At 50.6% G+C, this 13,766-nt stretch overlaps 5 protein-coding genes across 5 annotated transcripts; all 5 read left to right on the plus strand.

Annotated features, from left to right (window-relative positions):
* Nucleotides 1-236: 236 nt before the first annotated feature.
* N7473_005592 (uncharacterized protein) lies at nucleotides 237-887 on the plus strand (the record flags this gene model as incomplete). The annotated part of the gene is made up of 2 exons (XM_057151532.1): nucleotides 237-695; nucleotides 744-887. 2 exons carry the CDS (start codon nucleotides 237-239, stop codon nucleotides 885-887), a joined length of 603 nt encoding a protein of 200 aa, XP_057009337.1.
* Nucleotides 888-3,289: 2,402 nt separating this feature from the next.
* On the plus strand, nucleotides 3,290-4,442 carry N7473_005593 (INSIG family protein; the record flags this gene model as incomplete). The annotated part of the gene is made up of 2 exons (XM_057151533.1): nucleotides 3,290-4,012; nucleotides 4,074-4,442. The coding sequence occupies 2 exons, from the start codon at nucleotides 3,290-3,292 to the stop codon at nucleotides 4,440-4,442; spliced, it is 1,092 nt and encodes a 363-aa protein (XP_057009338.1).
* Nucleotides 4,443-4,996: 554 nt separating this feature from the next.
* Nucleotides 4,997-7,345, plus strand: N7473_005594 (phosphoribosylaminoimidazolecarboxamide formyltransferase/IMP cyclohydrolase; the record flags this gene model as incomplete). The annotated part of the gene is made up of 6 exons (XM_057151534.1): nucleotides 4,997-5,009; nucleotides 5,150-5,179; nucleotides 5,257-5,286; nucleotides 5,395-5,521; nucleotides 5,640-7,122; nucleotides 7,190-7,345. 6 exons carry the CDS (start codon nucleotides 4,997-4,999, stop codon nucleotides 7,343-7,345), a joined length of 1,839 nt encoding a protein of 612 aa, XP_057009339.1.
* A 969-nt stretch (nucleotides 7,346-8,314) lies between these two features.
* Nucleotides 8,315-10,246, plus strand: N7473_005595 (serine hydrolase domain-containing protein; the record flags this gene model as incomplete). The annotated part of the gene is made up of 4 exons (XM_057151535.1): nucleotides 8,315-8,900; nucleotides 8,964-9,077; nucleotides 9,140-9,401; nucleotides 9,463-10,246. Coding segments are annotated over 4 exons (1,746 nt in total), but the record flags the coding sequence as incomplete, so codon positions are not given.
* Nucleotides 10,247-10,664: 418 nt separating this feature from the next.
* N7473_005596 (ATP-dependent RNA helicase) lies at nucleotides 10,665-12,410 on the plus strand (the record flags this gene model as incomplete). Its single annotated transcript, XM_057151536.1, has 1 exon — nucleotides 10,665-12,410. One exon carries the CDS (start codon nucleotides 10,665-10,667, stop codon nucleotides 12,408-12,410), a length of 1,746 nt encoding a protein of 581 aa, XP_057009341.1.
* Between the last annotated feature and the right edge of the window lie 1,356 nt (nucleotides 12,411-13,766).

Genomic DNA, 13,766 nt, shown 5'->3' on the forward strand with positions numbered 1-13,766 from the left:
TTTCTTGAGTAAAGGAACCTCAAGCCTGAATCATTCCGGGGATGTCCGGGTCTAGATTTGTGATATCTTCTTTAGTAAATGGTTTATAGAAAGTCGCTTCCTTTCAAACTGATAGAGCTATCGCATCCTAGCTAGAATGAGTCATACATACTTAAAGAGATCATAACTAGTTTGATTATTATCGGAGGAGCTAAGAAACAGCGAGTAATAAAAACGCAAATTAGTTCAAGTTGCCAATGAGACCAAATCCAAATAATTTCCTTGACTGCTTCTTCCGGATACCCATCCCCAGTACAATTGAGCACAGTGTCTTAAGCTATACACCGTGGCAGACGGCTCGTCATTGTCACCTGGCACTTACTCGAGCAGCACTGACTATCCGCGCCACACAACTCACCATTATTGATGCACATAATATCCCCAGTGAAATCTTCCGGCAATCTGCAGATATTCCTCGCCCCTCCCACGGTGACCTCATTGCAGACAAGTGGACGATCACAGTCATTGTTGTTAGTGCAAGACACACCATAAAACCTATCCATCTTATCGAGGCACTGCATTTGATCTCGATTGTACAAGCCATGCCGACAGACCAGTCCCGGATTGCATTGGGAATCATCCATACACTTAGCACCGAATTGGCCCTCTGGCTTCGCACACATGAGATGACACATGCCGGAGAGGCAGGAATCGGGGTTGGTGCATGGCTCTCCGATGAGTTTTTTGACGTCGCACCTTCCTAGGTCTGCATTGCAGAACCATTGGAGAGAGGGGCAAACGCGGAGATTGTTGGGTCCGCATGCCATGTCTCCTATAGCTTTGTTGACGGCTTCTTGGTTCTCGCCGAGGAGGAGGTCGTTTGTGAGTCCGTTGATGTAGACATCTAGGGGGATGTGGTGGTATCGGTAGTAGTAGAGGACCTCGGATGGGATTAATTGGACGTCGATGTCCGAGCTTGGACCTACTCGAGGGACTGCCAGGGTCGCAGGGATCAGAATAGTAAAAAGGGTAGCGACTGTGGTATGCATCTTGCTGATGATGTAGCCTTTTATTGGATTTCCTTTCTGGGAGGGAAAGAGGAGGGCGAGGTGGTGAGCATGATGGAGAAGTGTTTATGAATGCCTTCTTATAGCCCTCGAAGGCCTAGATCTTCAATCTCTGTACGATGGCAATGAAGCAAAGACAGGGTTGTCTTCAACTAACTGGAGAGATATCCTATCTCCGAGTATCCGGATTCAACTGTAGCCTGCTTCAGGGTCTCTCGATAGCACTTTCTTGGTCTTCCAGGAGGGACAAGGTAACGTGCTCGGATGCTTTGAGAGATCAATGGAGCCTCAATGATTTGTCGTCCAAATATATATCCGTGATGATGCCAAATGTAACCGTTGAAGATCCTATGGAAGCCTTTCCTCTGGAAATCCGGGATCTAGTTGCTAGATCAAACTCCTGTAAGGTGCCGAAACCCAACGGATATCTAGATTTACACCGAACTACTGATTGGCCCACTGGTAGGGAAGCTCTTATTATTAAGAGCTATTGAGAAGCTCATATGGGACCGCACAGTATTATCGGCGCTACCTTAAGTGTTTTATGTAGTAGCTACGTAGAACACGCACAACGTTATGAATACGAAACGTCTTGATATTACCTTCAAGGAAGTTAACTACAATTTTGGCTGTCGACTTACTAGAGTTTGAAGTGTCCAAGTCTTGATTAACAACTTGAATAGACATTGAATCACGACTTGCCTCAATTTCACAAAAGGGAAGCCAAGTCGAAATCAGGGCGTCAATGGAAAGCAGGGACCCTTGGCCATACAGACAGCGCGATATGAAGCTTCTTCAACAAGGTACATTTTCCCCGATAGGCCGCAACCCTGACGGTGTTGTTTGATTAGCTAGCTGGTCTGCTGATCGTTACTGTTTGCCTCGAAGCTTGGCTTACACAGAGGTGCAGATGGGTGCATCTCGCTACCTCGTAAAAAGCCCCTCTTCCCGAGTCTATTGGATCACCGGCTGATGCATCTCGGAGGCTCAGGCCTAGTGAAAATGGGGGCGCCATGCGTCAGGTGGTTATTAAAAGCCTCACGGGTGATTTTGGCCGAAGTTAGTATTCTCTGAGAAGCTTTTAATGGGGAGGGATCAATAGTATGGTACGCTTCAACTGGAGGATGGAACTATAGCTACTACTTAGTAGAAGGGTCAACAGAGCTCTGTAAGCTCGAGCATCACCATCGGCAGCATCATCATGATCCCAATACGGACGGATCTACTTGAACCAGGAGTTTTGTGGAGTACTACTCCAGTATTTACAGTGACTCTCGAGTCTACAACACTCCTCCACCTTGCCCCCCTTCCCACCGTGCCACCAAGACACACATCCCAAGCTGCAGCTTGCAGTGGACTGACATGGATGCATGTGATGGCCCCTCTTTTTCTCCTCTTTTTCTGTTCTCACAGGTCTTCTTCGTGTTTCAATCCTTTTCAATCCTACTGGAGTGAGACTCGATAAACTATTCTACTACTCTAGTTGGGCAGCTCTGTACAGTTCTTGTCCAGCTGCGTGACCTCGGGAAGACCAACAGCAGCACAATCAATAAATACAAAAGACCTCGAAAACAAAGACTTTGTGGACCCCCTAAATCGTGGCTATTGGCTTTCTATTCGCTAGCCAACCGAATTCAGTGGATTCCTAAGGAATTCCCGACTGAAAAGTAAGAACAGAAGCAAAGTTCGGGTGTGCCAAACGCCGAGTCCGACCAGACTGGGTTCTAGTCAGAGTCGCCGACGGAGGAGTCACGCCGAACACTTGACCCTGACGTATTGGGGTCGCTTCCCAACAGTTTCACTTTGACTTCATATTTCTCTCAAAAGACCCAACCCTCAATTCCATTGCCTGGGATACAGACTACCAAAGGAAAATCTCCCGCTCTGCGGTAGCTCTTAGTAAGAGTGCCAACCCCCGTTATTACCTCCGCACATGTGCCGTTCCGCTCTCAACACGATTCCGCCGAGAATTTTGCTGACAACAGAGTCCCTCCACAGATCCGCGTTGCACAACCGCCAAATTTGAAGCTACCTACCCCGACTCTTTTCACACTGAGAGAACTTTACAATACCCTTATAGCGGAATCGCGTGGTTATCACCCGTGATTACATTACCACGCCCCGATCGGAGACTCTGATTTTCCCCAGAATATTCCCTTGTGCCCCGTGTCAACACGATCCCTTGCAACAGCTGTGCGAACGAACCTCAGAGCGAAAAGTCTACCTGCAACCGCCTGTACACGATGGCGGAACAGCCTCGCATCCTGCGGCCTCGCCCACGCCGTGCTTTCGAGGTCACACCTGCTTCCAATGAGTCCTCCGCACCTCCTACGCCGAGCGAACCCTCCAACGCCGATTTCCTGAACGCCCCGGGTGCGGACACGGCACCCAATTCTACCAGTGTCAGTCGCACGGGCTCAATCTTGAACCTGACCTCCTCGACTCTGTACGGCATCTATTCTCCGACCGCGTTCGACAGTCTTCGTGATGAGTCCAGCCCCTGGGGCACCGAGGCCCACACCCCTGCAGCACAACATCCCCCAGAGCCATCGCAGCGAGCAGCAGCGAAGTCTGCCATGGAGCCCCGTCGGTTGGCTCTGCGGCGGACGCGCTCGCGACTTAGCCATGGCATGTTCCGTGGCGTCGTCTTGCCTCAAGCGTTGAGCAGCGCCCTCCTGTTTGGCTTTGGAATTGTCTACGGTGTTATTACTGTGCATTTGCACGATAATCACTGGATTACTCCGGTCAAGCTGGAGAACATCCACTATTACGATTCATGGCAATACTTGGGCTTCTGGGGAATGGCGGGCATTGCCCTGGGAAATATTTTGCCCTGGCTGGATAGTTGGCGCGACAGCGAGCTCGCGGAGGATGATTCGAAGGAGGATGACGATGCGAACCGCACGCCATCGTGGGTTACTGTCGCTCGCAGTGTCGGTGCATTTGTCGGCATTGCCTTTGCTATGGTCAGTTCATCGCATCAGCCCCTGTTGCTGTTGATTCACTGCTAACATTTAATCTTTCTAGCGACGACTCCCCTGGCAATCGACCACCCAGGCCTCGGTGACCCTCGCCCTTGCAAACCCCGTCCTCTGGTACCTCATCGACCGCACCTCGACCGGCTTCCTCCTCTCCACCGCGGTCGGGCTTACCGGAATGAGCGTGGTTCTGGGATTGAAGCCAGAGCTGATCCCTGCCTCCAACGGCCCGACCTTTGGCACCACACTGCTGAACGGCACTGGCTGGGAGCATGCGTTGGGGGCAGAGATTTCACAGGAGAGCATCGCGGTCCGCACCTGGGTCGCCAGTGTCATTTTCTGCGCCTGCGTGTGTTTCGGCAACATTGGCCGTCAACTTGCTATTGGCGTTCGCAGCAGAGATACCCTCAAGTCATGAAAAGCGATCATGACGAATTCTTTTCAAGTTTGCAGGGCGTTTATCGTCGCTGCGACTGAGGAAGAGCATGAACTATTGGTTAATTGAGATGGGCATGTTTATTATTTATTACGGAAATGTGTCGAATATTATTTGATAGATGTAATACGAAAAAGCTTTCGGGCTAAATCTTGAATACTTGGAAAATGATATATGGAATGATTTGAATGAAAAAAGATTTCAATTTTGTAGATAACTTCTTAAATTTTACGTGATGATTGTACAGTCAATCATTGCAATTCCTACCACATGAACCCGAAGGCCAGGCAGGTACTGCACCCAAGATCGACCCTGTCCAGTCAAGCTGTACTCGGTCTCCATTCTCTATGACGATTTCCGTACTTCCTTGGACGAATCCTCGTAGGAACGCTTTTTGAGAAGAATGTTGTTATTTTGCGTTGTTCATGAAGAAGAAAAGAAAAGAAGAGGAAATGTCGGCAGCAAAAATTTGCTTATGAAGGCATCCAGCGATCACATGACCTGCTGACTCACTCCCGCCTGGCGATTGGGCCCCGATGCTGCACCACTGTACGGTAATTCTTCGAGGTTGATTTCCATGATTTGGTGAGTATTGATCGTATTCAGCCTGTATCACATTACCCCGACCGTCCGATTGCGGCCGAACCCCGCGGCGGGACAAATTTATTTCTTTTTCACTCTCGTTCAAGCTCTCATACCCCGTTGTTGCTTGAATTTAGGTATGTGGAATCGGATTTTATCTCCGTTGAAGCTCAATTGAAGCTTGTTTTGATCTTACTTGCTGACTAGCTCCTAGTGTCGACCAACATCATGTCTCAAAAGTCCGGTAGGCGCGCTTGGTCTTGATATTGTTTCCCCGGAATCGTGTGCACGGTAGTCTGGAGGGTCTATACCCAGAGTCAATGCTGACATGCTTGTGTTTCTTTCGAAACAGCTATCGTCTCTGTCTACGATAAGACGGGACTGCTGGATCTGGCCAAGGGCCTGGTCAAGCAGAATGTCCGTCTTCTTGCCTCTGGCGGTACCGCCAAGATGATCCGTGAGGCTGGCTTTCCTGTCGAGTAAGTGTGCTCTTTTGGTCTCGTGCAATTGAATCAAGTGCATTGGACATAGAGATGGAGTTCTATGCGATGCTGTACTAGCTACTAAAGGTGCCCAACGCTAACAATACCTCTATAGGGACGTCTCCGCCATCACCAACGCCCCCGAGATGCTCGGTGGCCGTGTCAAGACTCTCCACCCCGCCGTCCACGGTGGTATCCTTGCCCGCAACATCGAGTCCGACGAGAAGGACCTCGCCGAGCAGAAGATCTCCAAGGTTGACTTTGTTGTGTGCAACCTGTACCCCTTTAAGGAGACCGTCGCCAAGGTCAACGTCACCATCGACGAGGCCGTCGAGGAGATTGATATCGGCGGTGTGACTCTGCTCCGCGCCGCGGCCAAGAACCACAAGCGTGTGACTATCCTGTCGGACCCCACTGACTACCCCGAGTTCCTCAAGGAACTCGAGGCCGGTGATATCACCGAGGCCAGCCGCAAGCAGTACGCCCTGAAGGCTTTCGAGCAGACCGCCGACTATGACACTGCCATCTCTGGCTTCTTCCGCAAGGAATACGCCGGCAATGGCCTGTCCCAGCTCTCTCTCCGCTATGGTACCAACCCTCACCAGAAGCCCGCCTCCGCTTTCATGGTCCAGGGCAAGCTGCCCTTCAAGGTCCTGAACGGTGCCCCCGGCTACGTCAACCTGCTTGATGCCCTCAACGCGTGGCCCCTGGTCAAGGAGCTCAAGCAGGCTCTTGGCTACCCTGCCGCCGCCAGCTTCAAGCACGTCTCTCCCGCCGGTGCCGCCATCGGTGTTCCTTTGAACGAGAAGGAGCGCAAGGTCTACATGGTTGATGACATCAAGGGCATTGAGTCCTCTCCTCTGGCTCAGGCTTACGCCCGTGCCCGTGGTGCTGACCGCATGTCCAGCTTCGGCGATATCCTCGCCCTCAGCGACATCGTCGATACTCCCACCGCCAAGATCATCTCTCGCGAGGTGTCTGACGGTGTCATTGCCGCCGGCTACGAGCCCGAGGCTCTGGAGATCCTGTCCAAGAAGAAGGGTGGCAAGTACCTCGTCCTCCAGATGGATGAGAACTACAATCCCGCTCCCGAGGAGTCCCGCACCCTGTACGGTGTCCAGCTCTCCCAGCACCGCAACGACGTTGTCATCACCCCCAACAAGACATTCAACAACGTCATCACGCCCAAGGGCGCTTCCCTGCCCGAGGCTGCTCTTCGTGACCTGACCGTCGCCACCATTGCCCTGAAGTACACCCAGTCCAACTCGGTCTGCTACGCCCTCAACGGCCAGGTCATCGGTCTCGGTGCCGGCCAGCAGAGCCGTATCCACTGCACCCGTCTGGCCGGTGACAAGGCCGACAACTGGTGGATGCGCTTCCACGACCGTGTCATCAACATCAAGTGGAAGCAGGGCACCAAGCGCGCCGACAAGAGCAACGCCATTGACCTGCTCTGCTCGGGCCAGACCCCTCGCAACGATGCCGAGAAGGTCGAGTACGAGCGCGTCTTCGAGGAGGTCCCCGCTCCCTTCACCCAGGAGGAGCGCGAGGCTTGGCTCCAGAAGCTCGGCGAGGTTGCCATCTCCTCCGATGCTTTCGTAAGTTTCTTCCCCCTTGGGTAACGCCCCTTCCGCTGTTTGCTCACGCACTGACCATCCACCCTAGTTCCCCTTCATCGACAACGTCTTCCGCGCCGCCCGCTCCGGTGTCAAGTACATTGCCGCCCCTACCGGCAGCCAGAACGACGCCCCCGTCTTCGAGACCGCTGAGAAGTTGGGCATCACCTTTGTTGAGCAGGCCGTCCGTCTGTTCCACCACTAAAATTGGTTCATATTGGTTGAAGGAGTGAGGTTTCGGGTATACCCTTTCGGGACAAAAAAAAATTTAGGTTATGATGATGATAGCTTTCTTTGTTTATGATTAGAAATTTACACATATTTTGATTGAATTATTTGTCCGTTTTGGTTGACTGTTGGATTGATGTGTTGAAAAGGGAATTTTTTCCTGGATTTCTGGGGTTAGCAAGGTCGGAAGGGATGATGTTTCTCGATGTTGACACATGTTCTGTTCTATTCGCCGACGGTGTGTTGTACAAACGAGAAAAGTTAAGGTTGGGTGTATTTGGAAGGGGGTCGTATTTAGGGCTAGGAAGATGTTTAAGTCTAATTTCTCCAACGGTCAGGACCCTGAATCGATCTCGTGCCATCCAACATGGAGGGTCGTACCACCGGCAACTTAAGCTTTTTGATCTTTTGTGAGCATCTGAATGACATCTCATGTGGTGATATTGAGGATCACTTTCTCATACTGTCTGCTTTTAATCATGAAAATCTAAGGGATAATCGAAGGAGAGAGCCGAGTGCATCCCTAACTAAATCAAGGTGTTTCCAGGCGCCCCTCGGTTCTCGGAACACCTACATTCCTCCTCCATATATCAAGAATGCTAGATCCTTTTAAATCTATATTATAAACACGATTTTATAGTCCCTTCGCGTTCAGTCTCACTTATAGGCGTAGTGTTCATGCTCGGAATCCGACGTCGGGATGGCTTGTACTTCCCCTCCCATCCCCTATCCCTTCCACTGCCTTGCCCAACGAAGGACAATTTCATCGCGTCCATGTGAACCTTTGCATATTTTGATGTGGTAGACACCTGGCATCTCTCTAGGCCTATAAAGGCGCCACCACGCTGCAATGATACTTGACAGGAGTCTTGATCTCGACAGTGGCTCCGACGTATAATCCAACAACAATTTTCTCGATGGTATAAAATTCAATTCTAATTAATAGCGTCTTGCGACTCCCGACTCTTCCATCCGCAATGCCTTCATTCACATCAACCTTGATATCCATCTCACTAGCGCTCTTTACTTCTACCAACGCCCAATCTCCCAAATATTGTCCCCCCTGGGCCCAATCTATCCACCACCAACAAATCTCTCAAACGACCCAACCTTCGCCACAGCAGTCCAAGATATAACTTCAATCCTCGGCCAAGTCACCAGCAGCAATGGCAGTCTATCCAACACCTCAATATCCGTGCAAATCTTCGACGCAACGGAGTCCGGTCCATTATTGAATTTCGCTTATACAGCCGACAACATTAACACCACGCTGGGTGTGAGTAAAGTCGACCAAGACACGGTATTCCGCGTGGGAAGTGTATCGAAGTTATGGACGATGGTACTGTTCCTGATTGAAGAAGGTCTGTGGCCGTTTCAGGAACCGGTTGCGAGATTTATTCCTGAGCTGGCTCGGGCTGGGAGGGAATTACAGTGGGATCCGAGGAAGAGGAGGGATGGTATTGATTATGTGCATTGGGGGCATGTTTCGATGGGGGAGTTGGCGAGTCATTTGGCTGGGATTGCTAGGGACTGTATGTTTTTTCTCTCTGTTTTGTTTTATATGAGGGTATGCTGACTTTGATACGAATCTCTAGATGGTGTGCTTGATCTTTCGGGGATGGGTTCTCAGATGGAGCAGTTGGGTTTCCCGGCGCTTCAGCCGTCTGAGATTCCGCCTTGTGGGAATCCGAATCCTTGCAGCAGAGAACGTACGTCGAGAGTGCCTTCTTATCTGATGGTATTTTTTTGGCTAATGAGGGTGTTTATGTAGAATTTTTCAATGGGCTACTTCAAAGCCATCCCATTGTACCAACATCTTCAACCCCAATCTACTCGAACGCAGCATTCCAGATCCTTGCGTATGCATTGGAAGCCATGACCGATCAGTCATACGCAGAGCTACTGCAACGAGATATCATCGCGCCGCTAGGTCTGAATGGAACCTACTACACGACACCCAACATATCCCTCGGTGTGATTCCCAATGATATGGGTGAATACTGGTGGAACTTTGATCTCGGCGATGAAGGGCCGTAAGTCCAGTCTTCTTAACCTCGACCCATCAAATCCAAAAGCTGACACTACTCCACCTAGTGCTGGAGCCATCTACTCAAGTACAAGAGACATGGCAACTCTAGGCCAAGCAATCCTCAGTAATTCACTATTTCCGTCGTTCATCACCAGACGATGGATGAAACCCGCCACACATACATCATCACTAGATTACTCCGTGGGCGCTCCCTGGGAGATCGTCTCATTTGGTGACGAACGCCCCATAGACATTTATTCTAAAGCAGGCGATATCGGCAGCTACTCATCCATCATCGCCCTCTCACCAGACCACAATGTCGGCTTCACGGTTCTTGCCGCAGGCGCAGATGGACACGCAAAAGTTGCGTTAGCGGCTGATCTTATCTCGGTCATTCTTCTTCCTGCGCTGGAGCAAAGTGCCAAGGAACAAGCCTCTGCAAAATTTGACGGAGATTATGCCGCAACAGATGGTTTTAACTCTTCAATAGCACTCACGACGGATGATGGACCTGGACTACTGGTTACTAGCTGGGTTAATAATGGAACCGATATGATCCAGTCTTTGATGACTATGGGGCATGTTACCGATCCCGACACCTTTAGTATTCGGCTGTATCCGACTGGACTTGAGAGTCCGGGGCAGATGTCGTTCAGGGCTTTGATGCCTCCCGCTCTGTCTACGGCTGGGAATGGGCCTTTTACGTCGTCTTGCATTAGTTGGGTTGTTGTTGATGGACAGGTTTATGGTAATGTGGGCATTGATGAGTTTGTTATTAATTTGGACGAGACGGAGATTGTGAAGAGTATTACACCTAGGGTACTTCGTACTACTTTACCAAAGACTTGAAACGATGATCTAATGAAACTGTATATTTCTGTCTCGACTATGTACTTTGTTTATTCCGTACGTACTCATCCAGTCAGATTATATATCTAGTGACAGAAAGATGAACATGTTTAAAACGGTGACAATGTTTCTTGGCTATGCCAGCCTTGATATATCAAAGTCAAGGGTACTTTCTATAAGCTTGTCAGGCAGTTTGAAAGCAAGGAATCATCGATTTTGAATTTTCTTTATGTTTTCTGCAGTGATCCAAAACAGGCCAATCATGGGATGCCATGTTTGTGAGGCTGCGACCCGCATATTACCTAATGAGGTTAGTCTGCCCCGTTTAGGGATAACGCCTTATCTCGCCCCTACTCTTAAATTTTCCATCAAACATCCTTCTCAGGTTTTTTGAAATTTCATTAAACCTCAAGTCAAGATGGAAGGAATCCAAATTCAAGATGATGCTCAGCCATACTCGAGTATGGCTGGGAAGCTGGATCCCAGACTGCTGAAAGCCCTCGATGTGATGGGATTCTCGCACATGACGCCCGTCCAACAGCGTGTTTTGACGGAACTTCCCACTTGGCGCACCGACTGCCTGGTCCAAGCCAAAACAGGCACTGGCAAAACTCTTGCTTTCTTGCTTCCAGCTTTGCACTGCCTTCTGCAGCCTCACGCGGCACCTCCCAAAGGCCAGGTTGCCATTTTGATCATCTCGCCAACCCGTGAACTCGCCCAGCAAATCGCCGTGTCATGTGATCAACTGACATCGCAGCTTGCGCAGCCTTTGGAGTGTCATATTGCTGTCGGAGGAACTGCTCGGGCCTCAGCTCACTCTCGTTTCATGAAGGGAAACCCATCAATCCTGGTCGCAACCCCGGGACGCCTCAAGGACTACCTCTCTGATGAGTACACCGCCGAGAAGCTGGCGAACTTCCAAACCCTGGTCTTGGATGAAGCGGATACGATGCTTGAGAGCGGCTTCTTGGCCGATGTGAAGCAAATTTTGCAGCTCATTCCTCCTAAGAAAACTGGCTGGCAAGGCATGTGTTTCTCGGCCACGCTCCCGCCTAAGGTCAAGGATGTGGTTAAGGTGGTGTTGAAGTCTGGCTACACAAGCATTTCGACTGTCCAAGAGAATGAAACCCCAACCCATGAGCGGGTTCCTCAGTACCACGTCATCATCCCATCCGTTGCAGAGACCTTCACAGCCCTCGCATCTCTGTTGGATGTCGAGATCAACCAATGCTCCAAGATCATTGTCTTCGGTGTTACTGCCAACATGATTGCTCTCATGGCCAAGGTCTTTGGTCAAGGCTTGACCCCATTGAAGGTGTTTGAGATCCATTCCAGACTCAGCCAGGGCGCTCGCACGAGAACCACCGATCAGTTCAAGGAGGCATCTTCCGGAATACTGTTTGCCTCGGATGTCATCGGTCGTGGCATGGATTTCCCCAACGTCGACCTGGTCATCCAAGTCGGTCTGCCACCAAACGGCGAGCAATACGTTCACCGTGTCGGTCGTACCGCTCGTGCAGGCAATGACGGCCGTGCTATCATCCTCCTTACACCCGCGGAGTCGTTCTTCATGAAGGTCAACCGCCACTTGCCCATTCAGCCCCATCCCGAGACAAAGGCGGTTATCGAGGGCGCCGCTGCATACGCAGACCCCGTTACCCAGGCTATGTACAACACCGACGAAGAAGTCAAGCAGCGTGCCTACTCATCATACATTGGTTTCTTTGCCGGATCCGGTCTCCTGAAGCAGGTCCGTCTCGACAAGCCCGGCTTGGTCCAACTCGCCAACGAGCTCGCCATCAAGGGCATGGCTTGCCCCGAGCCCCCACCAATGGACAAGAAGGTTATCGGCAAGATGGGCCTTAAGGGGGTCCCTGGTTTCAACTACGCGACTGGAGGTGATTCAAACGGACGCAGTGCTCCCAGAAATCGCGGCAACCAGGATCGAGGCAACCAGAATCGTGGTAACCAGGCTCGTGGCAACCAGGCTCGCAGCAACCAGGACCGTGGCAATCAGAACGGCAATAGGCGCGATGCCCTGAGCCCTGGCGCCGGCCAAAGTGGCTCTCGAGGTGGTGTTGAGAAGAGCCGCGGTGGTCGAGGTGGCCGTGGAGGTCGTCGTGGTGGAGGTCGTGGCGGCAAGCCCCAAGCTGCTGCTGCATGAATTCGTTGAGGTCATGACCATCTCTGGCTAGAAAGGCCAGCTTTTTTCTTTTCTTTTCTTCATGAGGATATTACACCCAAGGCGTTTCGGACATTCTGTTGCATGCTGGAAATAATCACATAGACCTTAGAATTCTCAATGATGAACTCACATGAACATGAACATAAAATGATTCATCTGTGCCCTCGTTTCTTGTTTGAATAGACATAGATAACAGTCTACTACTATTGCAAGTATCACCAGGGACAGGTTACTATCAGCCGTAGCTTTGTACACCTAGATAACTAAGCCTGTCTGTCTACTATGAGCCAACCAACGACTATCCTGCTACAGAGCCTCAAACTAACCTAGCCCTAGATTGACATTTGCTTTAACCCCTGCTCAACCATAAAAGCCACACGGCCTTCAAGCCTTACAAGCGCCAAGAGCGAATAAACAGGCATAGCAGTAACCCAGTCGTTCGTGCATAGCGCCAGCGACTGAGCATGGAGGGCTGCATAGAGCCTTCCGATCGTCCTATAGAGTAGTGCATAGTAGTGCATAGACACTCCCATCCATAAGAGGCAAAATATGGCATGGCATAGCCAACCCGCCAACATCCGCCAGACGCGGGTCAGCAGACCCCATGCGATTATCTGCAGCACATCGATCTGGACATATGAGCTATTTGGTGCATGGCGCGTGACTAGGAGGAATGCTCGGCACGGAACGGCATGGATCATATAGGGCGGGGCACATACTGTACCTGTAAATCCACTCTCAGAACTTAGAGGATAATAGGCAATATGTGCATGCTAAACCTAGCAAGCAGTAGTGAAGTAGACCCGTACTCATTGTTGATCCCGATCCCGCGCGCATCCGTGTCCTAGATCGTGGTGTGGACTGTGACCTCATCGTGTGGGAGATAGAGGAACGTGGACCGGGCACCGGGCACCGGGAGACTAGTGTTGTAGGTATTAGGAGGAAGACACGAGCTAGTGAAGGTGTGTTATGTACCATAGGGCTTGGTGTAGGATAGATGCGGAGTTGTTAGGTAAGGTATGCTTTGGGTATGCTGTACGAGGTAGGGATGGAGTATTGTACCACAGCATGTAGATGCATAACATTGTGAACGACCGAGACCGAGAAGTTAGAACACGTGGGTAGGGTCATATCTGCAGTCTGTACGGAGTATGGTTATGTGCATTCCAGAAAAGAGAAGAAAACAGGTCTCTCTATGATTTACTCTGTATGAATGTATTTTGTTCATCATCGGAACATTTCAAGACCCTGACCCGCAAGCACAGAACGGAGCCAGGACGATTAACGGTTGAACTACCAGGAACCACAAGAACCACAAAGCGTGATAAGGCTGAG

The sequence above is a fragment of the Penicillium subrubescens genome (assembly GCF_028828155.1).
Source record: "Penicillium subrubescens strain IBT 31985 chromosome Unknown utg000004l_segment0_segment0, whole genome shotgun sequence".
NCBI classification, from domain to species: Eukaryota; Fungi; Ascomycota; class Eurotiomycetes; order Eurotiales; family Aspergillaceae; genus Penicillium; species Penicillium subrubescens.